We start from the raw sequence: 14,162 nt of genomic DNA on the forward strand, positions 1-14,162 counted from the left end.
AAGAGACAGTATTATAAGGTAGTCAGTCTTGCATGAACAAGAAGACCCCAGCATAGCAGCGCCGACCACTGATCCTGAAGCCCGGTATATTCGGCCGGAAGGTCTGCCAACAACCACAATCAGTCCGGCATACTGAGGATCATATACGCACTGACGGTATCCATGTAGCTGTAATTCCAGATACTTCTTCGCATGCGCCTCCCTAATAGCTGGCACACGCTCCTTCCAGGTCATCGCATCGTAAACCTGGCACGTCGAGCAGTCCTGCGAATTCTGGAACTGGCCTCGCAGTCTATAGTTCTTCAACTGGGCGCTGCATCTCACTGCCATCAACATCGGATTGATGTAAATTCCCACAGGTGGCCGTGCTCGATACTCCTTAGTGCACGCTGACAATTGACAACAGATCGTAGTACGCCTTAGCAGTGCTATCATGTCGATAGTCGCAGTTATCATATATTACAGTGGAAGAGATGATATGGCATCGAGTTCTGCGTCCGTGCCGATCAGCGGCTGTTCCAGCTGCGCATGCAGGGCTAATGCACGGCCTGCCGAGTTGATCAGCCGATAGTTAGATGATGCTCCGCTGCTTGTTGTCAGGGACCACAGCTGTTCATCTGCCTTGGAGTTGCGAGCATCGAACAGCTGAGCGAATTTGGTGGGATTCCATACCTTCTCGATGGAAGGATAGAGGCCTGGTCCGAAGAGAGCAGTCTGAGTGGGGTGGAACTAGCAGTATGTCGAGTGCTACTCACAGAGTATCAGTGATAGTTCAATATTGATGATGAGGAGCACAGAGTACTGTCAACAGGCGCCCTTCCCTTACCTCGAGCTCTACGGATCCCAATACATTGCAAATGGCGTCTCTATGGCGAATAGCGCTTTGACATTGAACCAATGATTGCTTCCTGTACTGTGCTACGAGGGGTATACACCATCGGTTAGAAATCCTTCTTTACAAACCGGGTTGAATGGCCTTGGAAGGATGATTGACGCACGGCCCTGAAAGAAACGTACAATATCCCGTTGTGGCAACCTGGGCGACTATAGACTCCACCAGGGCATGCGGTACTAGAAAAATAGTGTAGAATCGCAACCAAAGTCTACGGATGGGAGACAGAGCTAACTGGACGATTACAGTTTCCTTCCAGGTAGGTCCGAGAGATACAATGTTGATTCTTACTATATCTCCCATTGCCTGAGGATCCCGACGAGTCTCATGATGATGTGCTGAAGCCAAGCCCCGTCCAGGATGCCGAGAGCAGGTTGACGGAAGTACGGTGAATGAAGAAGTCTCATGCTCTAGGGGATGCATTTGCATCTCATCGCTTCATCTGAAGGCCCCCTTTCTCATTCTGGAAGTTACGTATATACAGGCCCAGCACCAGCCAGGTTGGTGTCATGCGGGTGCCAGGGAAACCTGCAGCGGCACAACGGTGCTGCTGCTCCTGGAAGGCTGTCATTCCACAAGAAAGGGGTACCGGGAGCTTTACTACCAGGGCTTTCAGGGCTAGAAAGATTGAATGTGGTTCTGGGGCCTGGGGTCTGTTTGTACGCCGTCATTCTAGTAACCATTTGATTAGTTGCTGCCTGAGACAAAGCATAACCCGAACAATTCAATACCAAGTTTCATGCCAAAGTGATATGTTCAATGTCCTGCTCTCAGACGACTGCCTGAATCAGGACAATGGAGGTATACAGGCAGACATGAATCAAGATGGAAGCTATGTAAGATGTAAGGGAAGCGTGGGGTGCTGCAATCCCGAGATAGGATAATGGAGGTATGAATCAGAATCCATCAAATAAACTGCATATGGCGGTACATCCGAGTCATAGTCCCCGAAGAGACCCACAATCAGGGTCCAAAATCAGGTTATTTACATTGTGACAGCATATAATCTGCAACGTCGGTGCAGCAGAGCCAGCTTTCCTTACCTGCCTCCGTTTTCATCCATTGACTGACCACATGTTTATCCACAGTCCTGCATGTTGAACCTGTTTCTGCACCTTGTCGGGGTGTATACCCACCAATGATGCTATTATTGAGCTCCTATTAAACGGTCATCTTGCACCAGGCCAAGACCTGAGCGGATGTACTTCTGTGCTGCAGCGCATGCTGAAGCGTAACATTAGCCCTCGCATTGCTGCGGAAGTGAGGATCTGCACATTGTAATGTAGATCCACGAGGAAGATACAGATGCAGACGGCTCGCAATTCTCTTCGAATAGGTAATAACTCCGAGAGCATGCAAGAGAGGTCAATAGAGAACACTATCAGTCTTCATACGGAAACTCCACTGCCTATCAATGGAGACAGGAAGTGGTTCAACCGTCCGGAACAGCCTTATTGCACGATGAAGAGAGGTATCTTGATTCCAATAGAGTTCAGGAATGGGTTCCATACGTCCAAAGAAGTCAGATCAGGGACCTGTTACTTACTACCTAGAAGCTCAATACGCCCGCAATGAACTTAATGCTCCACCCGTCAAAGTGGAACTGCCACGCTTAGGCCTTGGGATATGCGCCTGGCGGGTATATTCTCCGCCCGGGATGCAATTCGACCCTGAGCGGCTGGTTGACTCATGTTGTCCGGTTGGGGGCCTAAAAGATTGCAAGCTATGGGTGGCACGGTTGGAAGCATAGTATACGCATGGGAGGTCATCGATTAGGGTCCCCACTACACAGTGATCCACTGTTATTTTGAAGTTGTCCGAGTAAGGCGCGGCGGCAAGGCTCGAGGTTGTGTCATGGTTGACCTGTAGTGGGTTGGTTGGTTTCAAGGACCACTACTGTTGGTGATAAGAAGTTCCCAGCTGAAGGCCAATTGACTGAACTACAGTCGTGTTGTACGAGGTTACCATTTGACGTCACATGAATCACGCAGCCCTCTTCCCCATACTAAAGAGCTATCACATACGCAAGGGGTATAGGTAAGGCGAGCAACTGGTATGTTTCTAGCGCTTCATCTATATCTGCAGGCAGCTATTTCAGGGTAAATATTCACATGATATACGTAACAAGTACATACAAGAGGTGACTACATTACTGTAGTAGTGTCTGCGGAGGTTGCCCGTCCAGGGGAAGACTAAGCAGAAGGGTTTACGCAAAAATCCAAGAAAATCGACGGCAGCACCGCTGTCAACATCATATCGCAGGAATCACATCGCAGTTCCTTCAATGGCCAACGTTCAGGGATAGCGTGCACAGATCACTTCAGTTCCAGAAAGCTGGAGTGGATGGGTTGGCGAAGATCCAAGCCTTCCCGAACCATCAAAGATCAGCATTTCCGCTTGGGGAGAATCACAGTGGAGAGGGCGCCAATGAGACTTACCAGTTAGGCCTCCCTTGCAGGATTCGCTGAACGGCCGATCCCTTGGCGCATACGTCTTCTGCCCATGGGCGCATCATGGACCATATCTTCGGCCGCCGAATCGCTTGGGAAGATACGACCGATGGCAGCCAGACCCACCAAGAGAGTGAGCGGCAAGATGGTGATGGTGCAAAGAGATGGCTCGCCAGAGGCAGCGCACGAGGCTAGGCACACAGTGCTCGCCAGAACTGCCGAAAAGCTCATGAGGAGATGGTTGTGTCGTGAAAGCGAAGTATCCACGTGTAGAGACTGTAGCAGAGTTTAGAGCTCAAGGTCTCTCTTGATAGAAGCCGGATTATTACCACCGAAGCAGAAGATAAAGACGGGGGATATTTTATATATAACTTCGTCGCAGACGATGTAATGGACATCACGGCCATTATATCTCCCGTATCTGTTATGCTGGATATCACCATATGTGCAAAATGCAAGAAAGCAGTAAAGTTAGAATGGCAACAACGTCCTTCTGGAGCTTTCTTCGTACTTTATCAGAACGAATCCTCGTTGGTGCATTGGTCACGCCTTAACGGGACGACCCTAGAACTTGATACTTCTGCTGGGCGACATATTATTTTTACGCGTGGACCCTAATCCTGCATTTCGCGAATGCCTATGTCATATATTCAAGTTTTATGCTAATGTGATATTTTTATCTACTTTTTTTTTATCATGTATCTTTTCATTCTCTTCTTGTAGAAGTGGTCTTGCATCATGTTTTTTTGAACCATACGAGATAGTAGCCGTCGGAATGTATCGCATTGCGTCGGTTGTTCATGTGCGCTGGATTCCAGAGCTCGAATATACGGCGTATGAATCAGTTGGGCTGAGTTCAAGATGCGTACTCATAGGATTATATTCATACTAGACAGTTAGTACTACATACAACGCTCGATCTGGAGATACCTCGTTACTTCGGTGTTAAAGACAATCCATGGTACGGCAGTGTATGTGAATATCTATCCAAGTCTATTTTAACTTCTATCAAATGCAAATGTCTATAGTGAAAGTCTAAGACGCTGATCAGGGGATAAAGAACCAGGAGAGGTATCCCCATCAAGTATGCTGGCTCAGTCATATCCGTAGCAGAGATAACCTCCCTGGGTGTTCATCACCTCGGCAATGGTGGTATTGGGCATGATGTTGAAGGAGGAGAGTTCATAGTGAAGAGTCGCATTCTGCCAGCCTCCCGCCGGTTCGACATTGGCCGTGTGGTTCAGAGTCGGTCCACTGATGTCGTACAATCGGTTGATGGGATCCTGTTGCTGCCACTTCCACCACACCCGGTCAATGTACATGTGGTGCATGAAGAAAATCGGGTCTCCTGGGGAGGACTTGATGTCCGCCATCTGCGCATTTGTCAGTCAGTATCACCATACAGCTCGGGATTGACTCAAGTGTCACATACCACACCGCCGATATAGGTGTGTACACCCTTGTGGGGAATGTTGGAGATGCAGTTCCACCATGGAGCATAAGTGTTGTAGGCATTGCACTTTTCGAGCGCGGTGCTGTTGGCGTTGGCGATCGCCTTCTCGGTGTCCCATGCGCGGCGCAAGCAGTAGTCCGTGTCTTCATCACCCGGCCCAATGTGCAAAGTGAGGTTGGAGAACCGACCATCGCGCACACAGTAGTCGGACCCCGTACCATTGCCGCCAAAGGCATCCGCTCCCCACATCGATGATTGCCACATGTTGCCGCTATCGGCGTCCTTTTGCTCATCCCACCAGCTGGAAGTTTTGTTAGTATCATGGGGTAATGGAATGCGCCACAGGGGAATGAATTAGAGATACATACGGCATAGGACTGCTGTAGCCACACTCATTACGAAGAAGGGACTCATAAATGTGCATATAGTAGCGATGCCAGGGGAGGAATTGTCCCTGACCAGGGTGTTAGTGGGTCTAACTGGCTCATCACAACGTATCAGATTGACCTACCACATGGTGGATGATATCCGCATACGCCGTATTGGTCATTCCACGGTGCAGGGCCTGGAGATCACTGAAGCGACTGGTCGTCGCCGTCAGTCCGGATTGGGCCGGCTTGTTCATCAAGCACTGAACCGAGTCCAGGAAACTGTTCTGCTCGTGCGTGGTCAAGTGGCGCCATTCCTTACGGACAGTCATCTTCTCGCGGGTGCAGTTCCGACTGAAGAATCCGGGAATCTCATACGAAGTGCTCTCGATTTGGGCCGTATTAGACGTTGCATGTGGGACGGCAGCAGCAGAGGTAGAGGCTGCCAGAGCCAATGCCACCACAAACGAAGAAAACTTCATCCTGTGAAGTGGAAGAGAAAAGAGGCTTGAAATTGAGATTAAGAAAGAGTGTCAGAAAAAGAAAAGAGGTAAATGAACGTGAAAAAGGATTGATTACTCGAAGGAAAACAGAAATGAATGACGATGTAAAGAAGATAGAGACCTCGAGATCTCAGCTGTAACTCATGCCCTTTTATACCTCCCATCATCCAGGTCGATAACCCAACGGCCATCAATGGTGCCTTCAAAACCATTCTTCTATCCTGTGATCGGCATTGAACGGTATGAATTGGGAAAGGTCTCGAAGATTTCTTCCATAAGGCTGGCAAAGCCGGTGACATGGGAATGGAGAGGCGTACGTCGAACGGTCCACATCAGTGATGATAGCGGAGTGTATTTCAGGAGGCCAAGGTTTCAGCCACACCAAACCAGAGAATGTTGGTTACTTTCGAATGAATCTTCTGCATCTTCACGACAACGAACAGCAGAGGTTGTCGAGGCAGGCATATAATCCCGGTCACTACATGATCGGGGAACTAATACATGACGCAGTCGGATGAGTGCTCAACACAAGCGCCGGGTTCTCACACGCTCAAGAGAGCAGTTCGAGTGACAGCGGAAGATAGAAGGATGCTCTGTAGTTGGAGACGTCCGTGGCCCACGAGTGGATGCGGAGCGGCGCTGTCGACTGTTCACGGATTGCTTCCGGAATGTAAGGCACCTCAAACGGACAAATGCCGATGAAGTATTCTTCATCGGTAGCAATCAGACACGCGGCTCTTCTAGCAACCGAGAGCCAGGGATAAGAATTATTCCGGCAGGCAGCGCTACACATGGGAATAGCTTCAAAAAGAGAGCCATGCCGTAAGGCGCCCCGTCGGGAACACGTAGGGCAGGCTTGGCATGCCCCAGGCGAGGGCCATTGACGCGCGTCGGCAGTCAACCAGCCAAGCTTTGCTGAGTCCCGGCCTGTCGGCAAGCTAGAAAAAGCTAATCGCCGGTACAGAGATAGAGACTAAGCACACTGGTGGATCTATTAAGGGCCCATCATTCCGATCACTGTGACTGTCAAGCGGCTGATGATCTCGATTGTCGATGGCAGCCGGCCACTTTGCCGACCCACCCTGCCCATAGATAGAAACAGGTCAGGATTGGCCCAATATATTTGTAGTGTCCCCCTTTATTTAAGCCCCTTGTTTAGTCCTGACTCGATAATAAGGGTAGGAATTGCCTACAGCATAGTTTTTCTCGGGGAAGGCGGGCTGCGTGGCAGCAAACTGCACTGCTGGTGGAACCGCGCTCTCGTTGTTGGACTCCGCTCAGAAAAATCTTCGCAGCACCAAGAGAACCAAGATCTTATCATGGGATCTTTTCAGTTTTAGACACAGGGACACGAATACGATTAGTGGAGAAGCCCTTGCTATGCCAATCGCCTCTTTTGTTTCAGAGACGGGGTCCTTCGTGCACCAAAGATCAAGAAGACAGGGTGGACCGGCATCAATGATATCGATTGCCCAGGACCAACCGGGTGGAGTGCAGGTGAAGCCTTCGGTTCTACAGCTCTGCAGGCTCACTGAAAGGCGACGGCGGCGTGGGGACACCATCTATAGAAGCACAGGCTTGCAGACAGCCATCCTGCCGTGTCGAATGCAAAATGAGTGGACATCACTACACAGTGAGCAGTCCTTTGGACTAGACTTTCCCCAAACAACCCGGTATGTTGATAATAAGATACCGGCTATATATTCGTTATATATTATCCGAGTCTCCCGTGGAAGCCTTTTACAAGATCCCCCTAGAAGATTACTATAGCTATATGTTCGTTATATATTATCCGAGTCTCCCGTGGAAGTCTTTTACAGGATCCCCCTAGTAGATTACTATAATAATAGTACCGCCAGTGGGGGTGGATTTTACAGGAATCTACTGGGATTATATGCATTCAGAAAGCAACAACAGTGTCTAGGCTCAGCTGACATTCATTTTGCATAATGAAGATAGGATGAACTTCTTGACATACATATAACTTTCTTGCATAAAGCAAAATCTGGAGGGAAAAAAAAAGAGAAATTTCTTTGGCAAATTGGGATAAATCATGATACTTTGGGGCCACAAGAAGAAAGGCAGACTCAGGGGCAAGTCTCTTTGCGCCCACACCTAGGAGTCATCGATCGCATGGTCTCCAGTCTCTGTCTCAGTTTCGGTGGCCGGGAAATGCAAACTGTACTTCATAGTGGCTCCTGATCCATCGCTCAACGACGACGGGGGGGAATTTTGAGATCGATGGGCCACACTCGAGGATTGCAGTGCTGACATGAGCTTGAAACCAAAGTCGTCCATACCGTCATCGTCGTCATCGTCATCGTTGTCCAACTCCTCCGGCTCTGCGGCGCCGCTAAGAGCGGCAAGGCGCTGGAGCACCCATTGCATGTCTAAAATTCTGGTATCCGGGAGAGGGAGGCGAACGGGATCCGGGGTCGTCACTACGATGTATTCCCCGGACTTTATGGTTTGGTGGCGTACTGGATTGTAGAGGCATATGCCTGCCGGCTCCGGATCGTAGTTAGCTGGAAGTTCTGGGATCTCAGACAAATCCGTAGCTCCCACTGGCTTCGACTGTTGCAACCACCAGAATCGCAGCGTTAGGTTTTTCTTTTCTTCGTCAATTCCGCATGGCTCCAAAGCAAACAGGGCTTTGGAGTGGAGTCTGTGCGCCAGTGGGTTGAGGAGGATTAAGTTCTCCGGTCTCTCAGTCCCTTTTGCATCTGAAAATACTCCGTCGCGCCATTGTTGGACTCTTTCTTCCGACCAGAAGCATCTTAGCGTATCCCAGAACAAGACAGTAAATGCACTCTTTTCATCGCGTAACGCAAACGGGTATAGGTGAGCAACATCGCAAACGTCTGACGGTGCGTGTGTTAGAATACAAGACACGTCCCGTTCACGGCACTTTTACATTGTCAGCGTTGTACTTCAAGAATTATCAGCTATCTTACAGCCTTTTTGCTCAGCTCATCCCTTCTCAACCTCTTACTCGGTTGGGGCGAGTCTAGCGGCTCACCCGGTCGCTTTTTTGCCGTCCGGATCGGTGTCGATGGACTTGAGGGGAATGGCTCCCCAGGGGACTTTGTCATTTCATCCTGATCCCCTGTGCCCAGATGCGTTGTGTCCAGTGTCAAGGTTCGTCGAGCATTCGGAGATCTCGATTCTATCCCTCTAGAGGGACCAGAAGCGGTTGGCGATGCCTCGAGAGAGGCTACTTCTTGTCTGTGGGCTGGCGAGGGGACGACAGAGTTCAGTTTGGATGGAGATTGTGGGTCTCGTTGCGTCCCTTGGCAAACAATGAGATCTTTTAGTATCCTCAATGCCCAGGACAGTCATGTACTTACACTTCGGGACGATCTTCAATGATTCAATGCCTAGTAAACGTTGTATGAGCGCACTACCTGGTTGCTCGGCAAATTCGCTGAGCTTATCCGAGTCACAAAGCCACAAGAATGCCCTTGCAGTTGGAACTGCGACACTATACGCCATCTTGCTGGTGATATTGTTGATCAGCTCGCGTCGTTCCATCTCCTCGAAGGGAGCACCCGGGCCCTCCATCATGAGAATGAACTTGAGAAAGAGATTGATGGGAGTGTAGCTGGTCTTGCGAATTCTTTGATGTACCTAACTATCATGCAGTTGATGTCTGCCAGATGTTGTATGACGGGATGTTTTAGAAAAACTGATTTGTGCGATCACATGATGCTCTGCCGTCCCCGAAATATGACACCATCTGAATGTAAGTACATCTTGTATATACTATATGTCATGATAGTATAATATAAGCCCACGAACCAGGAACACCTTATATATATAAGGAGCCAGCTGTAAAAGCCTTCCAGCCAAGCCCCTAGGCCACTGTGAGCTTAGCTGAACATACCCGAAAATACATCGATAGTCGACGCTTGAATCAGCACATGCTCGCTTCTCGATTTCAATTCCATGGACTGTTTACACTTGGATCTGAGAAGTGATCGCCAGACGAGCTGCCAGCCTCTTCGAGCAACGATCGACGTCGGGTTGATCGTCGGTTTCGGTTACTTCAAACTATGTCTGGTAACACTCCTCGTAGATCTTGTGGGTCAATTCGGCACCTATCTTGCTAACGTCGCTCAAGTTAGAATTCTCAGAGCAGCATAAATTGTACAGTCGAATGAAACATGATCTCAGCAACTCCACATACTTCAACGCTCTCCCCGTCTGTTCCAGGGAGATCAAACTGGTGTCTCTTGCTCATTCCTCACACTGAGAATGAACCTAGTGGGATGTTCCGTCCTAGGTATCACACTTACAAGATTCGTCCACATGACCATTACATTGACTGCGTTGGTCTAACCACAATACGGGCAACTTTTACCGATTCATAGGTGCATATCTAGTCATCTTGGCATGAAAACACTTTGCCCGAGAGACTCCAAATCACGGCCACGGCGCTCCCCGTCGTGCAGGTCGAGTCACCCTCAACAATGGATGTTACCCATACTTCAGACTCGAGGGGTCCGTGTAGCCAGACTACTATTAGCAGGCTCGGGGACTTCATGGTATAGAGCCCCTGAGTTCATCCAGGAAGGCTGATCTCAAGTTCGTGCGGCATCCGTTCCCCATTTGGACAGATATCCGCTTCGCCGTTCTGAATGATCCCCGTATCTTCCGGACTTGAAGCCATATGCCTCCTGCAGTGGCAATGGCAAACTCCGGACAGAGGTAGCAATGATAAGAGATGTGAATTGATCCGCTGCGATGGTGACGAATTCGAAGCGGGGGTGAAGAACCGGCGCCGGGGAAGCAGTGGATATCCCGACGGACTCCGGCCCGTTGCCTGTTGGCCACGCCACACCCCTCATGTCGGTAGTTATGCCTCTCCAGGGGCTATTGTTTCCTCTCCGATGCATGTTCAATATGGTTGCAGACTGGGGATTTGAATTGATGATGTTGACATGAGGGCAGTGCCCTCGCTGCTCTCATTGTCCAGCATAGACATCCAGCGCATGTTCTTACAGCGGCCGAGATCCGCTTCCCATGGTGCATCGCATATCGTTGCCGATAGACAAGCGGACGGTGCCAAGGTTAATTAAATTGATTTCTCCGGCGCTTGCAGGCTCGGCAAGGCACGAGCCATTCATTGATCCCCCCATTCTTCATCCTAAATGAAGTTTATCTGCCACACACGGGACGATCCCCAAGGAACCAATAGATCGTTCCTCTCGTTATCATCACACCACAACCACACGTCGTCATCACCGGAAAGGATAGTCTGATGGATACACCGTTTGGGTAAAGCGTTCCCTGGTCTCATGTGGTTAACTGGTCTCCTGCAGGTCTGCAGTTGGAGAATGGAGCACAACAACTGATATCCTCAGGTGGACTATCCTTACCACTTTCACACCAAACCGATCGTACCTGTTGTCGTTGTGCTCCACGTTGGAAACAGATGCTGATCGTCTGTATACGGCAGCGCAAGATTTACGCCTGATGCTTAAAACGCCAACTGCCATCCTCCCGTATCCAAGAATGCTTGGAACGTTGAAGCTTTTGTCCAAGACCCTCCTTCGCCAGTCCCGAACTAAGCGAAATGAGCTTCAATCATCCTGGAGAGGAGACGCCATCGCTTAGGCGTCTTGGCACCATCAGCCACCAACGGTCTATCATCGATGCCCTGGTCGATAGGGAATGCGTCAATTTCGTATCCGGGTAGTTGTTATCTGCTCGATATTGCAGCAGAAGAGGAAGAACCGGAATCGGCGGATAAATTGAAATTGGGCTTCAATAGGGAGAGAAGAGGCACTGAAAGGGTATAAAAGCAGGGCCAAATCCCTACCAGATAGGTCTCATCCAGCAGCATCAAGCCTCTTCCACTCAAGTTCAAACATCTGACACTTTCTCACTTCAATCCCTTACAAGCATATCTCCAAGATGAAGACCACTGCTCTCTTGACCGCTGGCCTGCTGGCCACCACCGCCGTGGCCGCTCCTCTGACGGCCAAGCGCCAGGCTGCTCGTGCCAAGCGGGCCTTGAACCGCCAGAGCAACCCTCCCTTTAAGCCTGGCACCAAGGATGTCCTCACCCTCAACGGCACCTCGAACACGGAGTACAGCTCCAACTGGGCCGGTGCCGTCTTGATTGGCACTGGCTACACGGCCGTGACCGCCGAGTTCGTCGTGCCTACCCCCTCCGTGCCCTCGGGTGGCTCCAGCCGCGAGGAGTACTGTGCCTCTGCCTGGGTGGGCATTGACGGTGATACCTGTGACACCGCCATCCTCCAGACCGGGGTGGACTTTTGTGTCCAGGGCAGCTCGGTGAGCTACGATGCCTGGTACGAGTGGTACCCGGACTATGCCTACGACTTCAGCGGCATCACCATCTCGGCCGGTAACACCATCAAGGTCACCGTCGATGCCAGCAGCGACACCACCGGTACGGCCACGATTGAGAACGTGAGCACCGGAAAGTCGGTCACCCACAGCTTCACTGGTGGTGTTGATGGTGACCTCTGCGAGTACAACGCGGAGTGGATCGTCGAGGACTTTGAGGAGGATGACTCCCTGGTGCCGTTTGCCGACTTTGGCACCGTCACTTTCACTAGCGCTTCTGCGACCAAGGATGGCTCCTCCGTGGGCCCTGAGGATGCCACCATCATCGACATTGAGCAGAGCGAGGTGCTGACCTCTGTTTCTGTCACTAGCAGCGAGGTTATTGTCAAGTATGTCTAAGTTATTGGACAGTGGACCGCCAGCAGGATGTCCTCGATGGCAATGGTGAGATGAGTGACGGAAACCAGATTGGTCTGTTGACCTGGGCTAGCCCCTGTTGATACTTCCAAAAGCCGAGTTTGCAAATGTTTGTATTTGATTATATATGATGTTTAGTTTGTCTTTATTGATTAATCGAACCAACGTTGGACTATACCGCTTAGGGCGTCATCGCGCTAGACTACTTAACATGTATTTCCCCTCTAAAGATAAGGCAGACTTGCCAGGGGCATGTTAGCCCCAATAGATCAACCAATAGAAATGAACTCTAGACTAAGGAACCGATGGATAGCCATACGCCCATTCCCACAGGCTCCAATACAGCAGACTGTGACCCAAGTAATCAAGCAATCCACTGCGATCCCTCACACAACAATCAGAACCCACCCACAACTACCTACGTAGTGCACAATCAAGACCAAAGTGCAACAACCGATGATACAATAATATACAATTCATGCTATTCTAGCACTCATGAAATACAGTCTGTAGACCTACTCCAATGCGTTTAAACCCCAAACCTAAACTCGCGCACCTTCTTCTGATAATAAAAGGACGCCAACAGACCCGTCGCACCCAACGCCAGAGGAATCGGAGCTCTAGCACGAGTCTTGATCGTACGCATGAGACCCGACACGAGGAGGACCACACTGTTGCCTAGGGCCAATTCTGTGCCGTAGTCTTTGTTTTCTTTGATGAGGTAGCCTGTCACATACTTATCAGTACCTGCTTGTTTTATGAACTAAAAAATATAGCTGGTGATACGTACCTGCATAGGCGTAGGACAGACCCAGACCAACGCCTGCGATCAGGGACGGGGCGGAGCGCGTCCGCATGTAACCGGCGACGCCGCCTACCGGGACTGTTTGGGTACCAGGTGTTTAGTTCATGTTTGATAGCTGATGCAGTTAGAGAGGTGTGAGCTTACGCAGGCAAGCCAGAGTAAAGGAGGGGTGTTCGGCCATGATTTCGATATTATTGGAATGATGGTGGGATTGTTTGAAGATTAGGAATTAAACTTGGAGGAATGAATGCCAAGTTGGTGTCCTTCTCGGCATTCCGGATGCTCGGAGGGCGAAAGGCCGAGCGTGGTAGCCAATCAGATGTTGTGGAAATGCTTGACAAGGACTTTATGAAGTAGGTAGTACTAGTGAATATGTTTAAGCTATGGTTTTCATCTCTTGACTACATTTTTATCACCAGACACTAAAGCTTTGAGATTTATGCGTTAAGTTCCCGCTGGTGAAGGATGGCTGTGCAGTGCAGCTAATATATATATTGGTTCAGGTACTACTTGGTAGTGCCAGCACCGGGTCCTAAACCTAAAATCATGCAGTTTCTATTTATAAATACTAACTTATAGGGGCCCGGGGGCGTGCGTAGAGAGGGTCATAGTATAGTCAGGAATAGTTATAGATAGTAGCACACTATAACCAACAGATTTTACTTTAATTATATATATATTTTCACTGTTATCAACTATTTTCAAATGGTGGTTGAACCGTTATACACGGTAACGGTTGGTTACTTTACGGTTGTAGAGCGGTTACTAACTATTATTTATTAAAAATATTACTTCTAAAACATACAACCTCACCAAAACCGGGTAATTACACGTAACCGTTACAAGGTTAGATACCAGTCGAGAATATTTATTGAATTATAATTAAAGAAAAACAAACCTGTAATAGAATAGTTATATACTGATACTATCTATTAGTTATATATAACAATAATAATTTA

At 49.4% G+C, this 14,162-nt stretch overlaps 6 protein-coding genes across 6 annotated transcripts; 1 reads left to right on the forward strand and 5 right to left on the reverse strand.

Moving 5' to 3' along the window:
* Positions 1 to 459: 459 nt before the first annotated feature.
* ASPBRDRAFT_200609 (uncharacterized protein) lies at positions 460 to 3,573 on the reverse strand (the record flags this gene model as incomplete). Its single annotated transcript, XM_067621456.1, has 2 exons — positions 460 to 695; positions 3,384 to 3,573. The coding sequence occupies 2 exons, from the start codon at positions 3,571 to 3,573 to the stop codon at positions 460 to 462; spliced, it is 426 nt and encodes a 141-aa protein (XP_067474249.1).
* An 863-nt stretch (positions 3,574 to 4,436) lies between these two features.
* On the reverse strand, positions 4,437 to 5,645 carry ASPBRDRAFT_136740 (tyrosinase family protein; the record flags this gene model as incomplete). The annotated part of the gene is made up of 4 exons (XM_067618822.1): positions 4,437 to 4,715; positions 4,775 to 5,096; positions 5,164 to 5,249; positions 5,307 to 5,645. The coding sequence occupies 4 exons, from the start codon at positions 5,643 to 5,645 to the stop codon at positions 4,437 to 4,439; spliced, it is 1,026 nt and encodes a 341-aa protein (XP_067474250.1).
* A 2,053-nt stretch (positions 5,646 to 7,698) lies between these two features.
* On the reverse strand, positions 7,699 to 9,376 carry ASPBRDRAFT_359248 (HNH endonuclease signature motif containing protein). Its single transcript, XM_067623401.1, has 3 exons — positions 9,014 to 9,376; positions 8,621 to 8,955; positions 7,699 to 8,573 (listed from the first exon to the last, which is right to left on the reverse strand). Exons 1-3 carry the CDS (start codon positions 9,228 to 9,230, stop codon positions 7,782 to 7,784), a joined length of 1,344 nt encoding a protein of 447 aa, XP_067474251.1. The 5' UTR covers positions 9,231 to 9,376; the 3' UTR covers positions 7,699 to 7,781.
* A 458-nt stretch (positions 9,377 to 9,834) lies between these two features.
* ASPBRDRAFT_48541 (uncharacterized protein) lies at positions 9,835 to 10,578 on the reverse strand. Its single transcript, XM_067626107.1, has one exon. The coding sequence runs from the start codon at positions 10,511 to 10,513 to the stop codon at positions 10,247 to 10,249; it is 267 nt and encodes an 88-aa protein (XP_067474252.1). The 5' UTR covers positions 10,514 to 10,578; the 3' UTR covers positions 9,835 to 10,246.
* A 1,004-nt stretch (positions 10,579 to 11,582) lies between these two features.
* On the forward strand, positions 11,583 to 12,380 carry ASPBRDRAFT_136874 (A4/G1 family peptidase; the record flags this gene model as incomplete). The annotated part of the gene is made up of 1 exon (XM_067618843.1): positions 11,583 to 12,380. One exon carries the CDS (start codon positions 11,583 to 11,585, stop codon positions 12,378 to 12,380), a length of 798 nt encoding a protein of 265 aa, XP_067474253.1.
* A 478-nt stretch (positions 12,381 to 12,858) lies between these two features.
* On the reverse strand, positions 12,859 to 13,384 carry ASPBRDRAFT_187842 (TMEM14 family protein; the record flags this gene model as incomplete). Its single annotated transcript, XM_067620112.1, has 3 exons — positions 12,859 to 13,124; positions 13,189 to 13,281; positions 13,348 to 13,384. 3 exons carry the CDS (start codon positions 13,382 to 13,384, stop codon positions 12,928 to 12,930), a joined length of 327 nt encoding a protein of 108 aa, XP_067474254.1. The 3' UTR covers positions 12,859 to 12,927.
* Positions 13,385 to 14,162: the final 778 nt, after the last annotated feature.

The sequence above is a fragment of the Aspergillus brasiliensis genome, assembly GCF_001889945.1.
Source record: "Aspergillus brasiliensis CBS 101740 unplaced genomic scaffold ASPBRscaffold_18, whole genome shotgun sequence".
Taxonomy (NCBI): domain Eukaryota; kingdom Fungi; phylum Ascomycota; class Eurotiomycetes; order Eurotiales; family Aspergillaceae; genus Aspergillus; species Aspergillus brasiliensis.